This window comes from Coenobita brevimanus, chromosome 57, assembly GCF_032717465.1.
Source record: "Coenobita brevimanus isolate Jiangsu-jjx chromosome 57, ASM3271746v2, whole genome shotgun sequence".
NCBI classification, from domain to species: domain Eukaryota; kingdom Metazoa; phylum Arthropoda; class Malacostraca; order Decapoda; family Coenobitidae; genus Coenobita; species Coenobita brevimanus.
Window position 1 is genome coordinate 1,903,915 of NC_137010.1, and position 7,186 is coordinate 1,911,100.

The 7,186-nt window shown below is 43.5% G+C and overlaps 1 protein-coding gene across 1 annotated transcript in view; it reads left to right on the plus strand.

Annotated features, from left to right (window-relative positions):
* LOC145402180 (uncharacterized) overlaps positions 1–7,186 on the plus strand; it is a 145,200-nt gene that overhangs the window by 114,326 nt on the left and 23,688 nt on the right. Inside the window, exons 9-10 of the mRNA XM_080274296.1 lie at positions 1,665–1,824; positions 7,015–7,186. The exon at positions 7,015–7,186 is cut by the window's right edge and continues 146 nt beyond it. Coding sequence (XP_080130422.1) covers positions 1,665–1,824; positions 7,015–7,186 — 332 coding nt within the window. The remainder of the gene's footprint in view (positions 1–1,664; positions 1,825–7,014) is intronic.

The window sequence follows — 7,186 nt, forward strand, 5'->3', positions numbered from 1 at the left end:
CGACTCGACCTTGTTATTAAAGCAGCCTTACTCTCTCTGATTACAGGAGAGAGAGAGAGAGAGAGAGAGAGAGAGAGAGAGAGAGAGAGAGAGAGAGAGAGATAACGAGGGAGAAAATTGAGAGTTAATGAGACACGAATCAGAGTGGAGGGAAAACTCAGCTTTTTACTCTCTCTCTCTCTCTCTCTCATACACGCCACCACGAAAACAATAATGATAATGATGATAATAATAATAACTGGATCTTACATTTTCTATCATATATATTTTTTGTTTTTTTCGTCCCATTCTCGTTTATTATTTCCTTCGTCCTTCTTTACATCCATTTTTCATCCATCATCTCCTTCCCTTCCATCATCCCCATCTCTCACCCTCCTTCCTTCCTTCCTTCACGGTTTCTTACTCCCTCCTTCCTCCTCCTTCACCCTTCCTTCCATCCTCTCTTCCTTTTCTCACCTTTACTACATTCCTTCCTTTCTTCCATCCATCCATTCTTCCTTCCTACCCTCCTTCCATCCGTCGTTCCCTCCAATTCCTCACCTCGCTCCTTTCAATCCCATTTCTCCTTACTTCCCTACATCCATCCATCCAGCTATCCTTCCTTCCTTCCCTCCCACCCTCCTTCCTAGATCTATTCACCCTCCCTCCTTCCTTACATCCATCCATCCTTCCTTCCTTCCTCCCCTCACACCCTCCTTCCTACCCCTCCCTCCCTCCTTCCCTTCTTCCATTACCAGCACAAATCAACAATACGTCTTGGAGAAATGTAATTGTCTGAACTCTCTCTCTCTTTCTCTCTCTTCCTCCCCCTCCCTCCCTCCTTACATGCACTTAGAGAGAGAGAAAAAAAAAACGAAATTAAAGAAATGCTATACCCCTTTCCCTCTAGCTTGGCCTAAAATTGCCGTCTCTCCATCTTGAAAGCCAAGATGTAACAACAGATACACTAAAATACGGCGCTAGTCACGAAGAAGTGCTATGGAAGTGATATACAGTAGAGCCGTAACACTGTCTTTCCCTGCCACTGAGCTATGTGAAATAAGCTGCAAAAGGACGAAAATTTGGGCCAAGTTAACGTGAAAGAATAACAAAAATATATAGCTTCTAGAGCCACAGATAGACCGATAGATAGATAGATAGATGGACAGATAGATACAGGTAAGGTAGGTAACTCTATCTACCTGCAATTCTACCAATATAATTCTACTCCTGTCTTCTCAGATCCCGTTATCGTCCTCCATCTGCCCTTATTGTTTTTGTTATCCCTTCTATACTCTTGCTATCCTTGTCTTATTTCTCCAACCTCATGTCCTTATCCAAACTTCTCTTTTATTCCCCACCTCTGCCCCCTCCTGTACCCCTAACCCCCTCCATCTCCCCTACCCCTACCCCAAACCCATCTCCCCTACATATGTCTTTCATTCCCCCACCTACCCTACCCCTAACCCCCTCCATCTCCCCTACCCCTAACCCCTACCACCTCCCCTCCCCAACACCTAACCCTCTCCACCACCCCTACCCCCCTCCATCTTCATCAAAACACCCTCCCATATTTCCCCACCACCACCTACCCTACCGTTAACCCCCTCCCTCCCATTCCCTCACCACTAACCCCCTCCAAACCCCCTCCATCGCCCCCACTAACCCCTCCATCACCCCCGCAGGGCATGGAAGTGTACCAGGACAAGTCAGCGCGGGTCCTGGTGAACGGGAACAACCTGGTATTAAACAGGGTGAGGCGGACGCAGGCAGGGGAATACTCATGCAAGGCCACCAACAGCGAAGGCACAGGAAACAGCCCCAAGCTTAATATTACCGTTGAATGTGAGTATTGAGTTCTGGTATTAATGGTGTAGTGGTGTGGTGTGGTGGTATTAGTAGGTGTGGTGGTGTGGTGTGGTGTGGTATTAAGTAGTCCAGTATCAAACTCATTATTACGGTGGAATGTTGAGTATTACGTTCTGGTATTGGTGGTGTGGTGTGGTGGTGTGCTGGTATCAGTAGGTGTGGTGGTGGTGTGGTGTGGTATTATTCCCTAACTCAATATTACCGTCGACTGTGAGTATATAGTTTTGGTATTGGTGGTGTGGTGTGGTATAGTGTGGTGGTGTGATGGTGTGGTATGGTGGAATGTTCGTGTGGGTATCGGCATCAGTCCCAAACTCGGTATTACCATCAAATATATTCTTGTACTGGTATTAGGTGGTGTGATGTGGTGTGAGGAGGACTTCTGGTATTAAGTTGATGGTGTAGTGTGGTGTAATAAAAAACTATCCTGGTATTAGTCCTTAACTCAATAATACCGTCCAATGTGAGTATTAGGTTCTGGTATTAGTGGTATGGTATTATTCTTAACTCATTATTACCGTCCAATGTTTTATGTTCAGGTATTAGTGTGGTGTCATGGTGTATGGAGGACTTCTGGTATATATTGTTGGTGTGGTGTGGTGTACTGTGGTGTGGTGTGGTGTAGTGGTGTGGTGTTATCATGTACGAGTAAGCACTAAGCAATGGTTTTCACCCTAACATTTTCTTGTAAGCGAATTATGCAAACCACTGATATTAAAACACACACACACACACAACAAAAATATTTATGAAAAATACATAAACAAAAACACGCCTGCTATTTTCTTTTAACACCCTAATAAACGCTAATTATAAAAACGCTAAAATTAAACGACATAAAAAGGCAGACTACAACATCGGAGTGTCATAACCAAAATAAATCGCTAAGGAAGAGGTGTTGGGTACCCTCTTGCTCCAGGGATATTCCACCCGAGCGCCAAACCTAATTCCATCGTGTCCTGGTATAGCTTGTACATTTAATACCACCGCGGTGTATTGGTATTACTGAACTGGCCTGGTATTGTGAGGGAGGGGCACTGTATGACGGTGTATGGTGAATGGTGGTAACGCTAGGTACTGTGTTTTCAATTTCTAATGTCGAATGGATGGTGGTATTGGTGGTAGTTGTGGTGGTGCGGGTGGTGGTGTGGTGGTTGTGGTAAAAATCATAACTCCTTCACTCCTCATGCACCACTTCAATATCCTATGCTTCACTTTCTATGGTTAATGATTCATGTATAAAATTAATCGTGATAATGTGGTGTGGTGTGGTGTGGTGGTGGTATGGTATGGTGAGGTGGAGTGCGGTGCGGTGGTGCGCGCTTGGTGTGGTGGTGGTATGGTATGGTGAAACGATCAACATGGTACTAACAGCATCAATATCATCATCATCAAAACAATACAATGACAACAACAATGATCACCCCCAATCAGACCTAATCACCCAATCCTACACATCAAATGGCCCCTAAATCAACAAAAATACAGTATGCCAATTAAGCTAAATTAAATAACTAAGTCAATTAAATACAATAATTCGTTCACTTTACCTGATAACGGAGTATGGCGACCACCTGCTCCCGATCGGCGTAATGTATCACTGTTTTCGGCACTTAAACGTTCGCGTATGAGCACCAGTTCCTCACTGAACGTAGTACGGTGATTGCACTATAGTCTGAATTGCAGAAGGTAATCGCGGAGGGTCGATGACGTTCGATAAATCACAATAAAACAGGACAACGCAACATTCCTCCTCTCCGTAATCCATGTTGAGCAGGAGAAGACTCGTATATGCTTTTACGCATGTAGCAGATTTAAAATATAAAAAGTGCCATATTAATTACCAGAAATTATTTTATAAATGTAGAATATGATTGTAATATCGAAAAACTGTAAGTTCTCCCTTTACAACTGGATATTTATATTTATTGCAATTGTGAATGTGTTACGAGCTAACATGAGAGCATTCAGGGCAGTTATTAGCACGGATATTAATAAAAATGCCTCTTAAAATACCAGCACATTAAACCATTAACTGGTATCTATAAAAATATTAAAATTTACTATTGTCAGATATTACATAATCTGGTAGTGTCAGAAAACACGACAATCACATCGAAACAGGATTATACGGAATGGGTGCAAATAATCCGACGCCTCGAGTGTTGGCGGTGTAAATAACAATCGACAACACTCATCCCCGCGCACGTTTCTGAGCTTGAATTCCTCTTGTTTGGTCGTTTCCCAGCACACCGCACTCCCTCCGTCACTCTATCTTATTGACTCTCCTTCCCCTGGGATTTCAAATGCGGTGAAACTTGGAAAAAGAATAGAAAGGAAAAGGAACTGAATCGGAATATCACTCAAACTCGCGCTTTTCTCTGCAATCGTGCTATGCCTCGATGGGCTATACACATTAACATCTATCGTTATTTTACTAGAAGCTCGCCCCTAATCGCGATAATCAAGGCAAATAAAGCATAAAACAGCAACTCAGCCGAGAAAAGGGCTCAAAATTAATATACTTGATTATCAAATGTTTACATCGAATGGAATTTCTACATGGTCTAGATAGGTTCCAGTTTAGAGTACTGTATTGACGCCGCCTTGACACCATATTGCCGCCATCTTGTCCAGCCTAAAATATAAAATTTCCTATTATATAAACTTTTAAAGGTGTTTTTCACGATACATAAAAATCATACTTCATTATCTCAATCTCCAGGTTAACCATACATCTCTTGCTGTCTCTCAATTACCTCTTTTATCTCCCAATTAGCTCCATCTCGACTGACTCCACCGGCTTCAGGTGTCATTTTTTCCCCCTAACCGTCGAGGAAAGAAACAAAAACTATTTCTCATATCTTTTATTAATCTCTCAACTTCTTATCTCCTTGTTTATCTCTTTATCTCCCCATTTTCTTTGCTGCTTGGCTGAAAACTCATAACCTGGGAAACTAATCTATTACTCCATTTCTCTCTCGTAGGCTCTCTTCATCTCTGGCGTTTTTGTCTCACGGTAATTTATGAAGCTGTCTCTTATCTCCTTTATCTCTTATCTCTTGTATCTTTGAAGTATCTTTTTATCTTTATCATTATCGTCCCACAAACTATATTCCATCAGTTTCGTCTCTCTCTCTCTCGTTTTTGCCAGGACGATTTATTTACCGCCGATAGGGGCGCACACCATCCACTCACTCAATTTAGCGCTACCTTCAAGTGAATCTACACTGACAACCCAAATATTTTCCTGTAACCCACCCATTTACTACGCTGGGTGGTAACCATATCACCAAATGGACGCCTGGTGGTCTAGTGGGTTAAGGCCTCTCAACCTAGTGGCAGTCAGGTTTACATCTGAGGGGGGTTTGGGTTTACTGCTCACATAATGCTGCTCAGGGGCGGGGGAGGCTGGTTACCTTGGCCTTATATATCAGGATTGAGTAGCCTAGCCCCGGGTACCTACGCTCCTGATGGTTAAAAAAAAATTGGATGACATTTGTTTTTTTTTTTTTTATCGCCCAGTTATCGCTCAGCTGCTGTTATCTCTGCTATCTCTAATTTATCTCCATTGCTATCTCTAATTTATCTCCATTGCTATCTCTAAATTATCTCTATTATCTCTAATTTATCTCCATTGTTATCTCTAATTCATCTCCATTGCTATCTCTAAATTATCTCCATTATCTCTAAATTATCTCCCTTGTGTTATCTCTAAACTATCTCCATTATCTGTTATCTCTAAATTATCTCCACTTTTTAAATCTTCTCCCTTATCTCTTAAATACCTCTATTATCTCTAAATTATCTCCATTGCTATCTCTAAATTATCTCCATTATTTGCTATTTCTAAATTATCTCCATTATTTGCTATCTCTAAATTATCTCCAGTATTTGTTATCTCTAAATTATCTCCATTATCTCTAAATTATCTCCACTCTCTAAATTATCTCCATTATCTCTCATCTCTTAATTATCTCCATTATCTCTTATCTTTTACTTATCTCCATTATCTCTGTTACTCTTTTATCTCCCTTCCTACAGCTATCTTTACGGCTATCTCTACGCCTGTCTCCCTATCTCTGCTGCCTTTCTGTCTTCCCCTCTGTCTCACAGCCTATCAAATCATCACCAACACCAACACCACCACCATCATCATCATCATTATCATCACCACCATCACCACCACCATCACCATCACCACCATCATCACCACCACCACCATCACCACCACAACCACCATCACCATCACCAACGCCACTACCACCACCACCACCACCATCTCCACCACCACCACCTCTTTTACCCACGGAAGGAAAGAGTAAGAGATAAAAATAAATAAATAACTCGTTTCTATCTATCTCTAATACTCCATCAGGATTCATATACTATCTCCCTATCTCTCAGTGTCTCTCCCTAACTTTCTTATCTCTCTATCTCGTCACACGTGCTCCAGTTTGCACTATGGTTCCTATCTTTATCTCTCCTAATCTCTCTATCTCTGCGCAGCTTCCAATATCTCTCAATTATCTCTCTATCTCCCCTCAGACGCCCCAGTGTACCAAGGGCGTGTGGGTGGGGAGACGGGGAGGTCGTGAGGCTCCGCAGCTGTTATCTCCCCTTATCTCCCCTTTCTACATCATCTTTCTTGTGTATCCTCGTTATCTCTCCTTATCTCTCCCTCACAGGCGCCCCAGTGTGTGGTATGACCCGGGGTGTGTGGGGGGGAAGGGAGGTCACAGGAGAAGTGACCTAACATAACCTCATTTCCTTGGGTACCATTATTTCCACAGCCGTTATCTCTTTCTCTCTCCTTATTTCTCCCATTTCCTTGTGCACCCTTATCTCTACCGCTGTTATCTCCCCATTATCTCTCCTTATCTCTCCCCCACAGACTTCCCAGTGTGCAGTATGACCAATGACGTGCGGGAGAGACCTAACACAACCTCATTTTTTTCTACAGGTCTTATCTCCCTAACTCTCTCCTTATCTCTCTTTATCTCTCCTTCTCTCTCTTGATCTCCCCTTATCTCTCCCCCACAGACGCCCCAGTGTGCGGGATGACCAACGACGTGAGGGGGCGACCTTTCCTTAGGCACCCTTATTTCCACAGCCGTTATCTCCCTTTCTACAGCTCTTATCTCCCTTTATCTCTCTCCCCCACAGACGCCCCAGTGTGCGGGATGGCCAACGACGTGTGGGGGGAGCCTGGTTCAGTCGTCCGGGCCACCTGCCACGTCCACGCCTCCCCCAGTAAGCCCATTCACTTCTCCTGGGTCTGGATCACGACCTCCTACTCCCGCCGCGTCGTCCCCTCCCTCGTGCGGTCGGCGGGCAC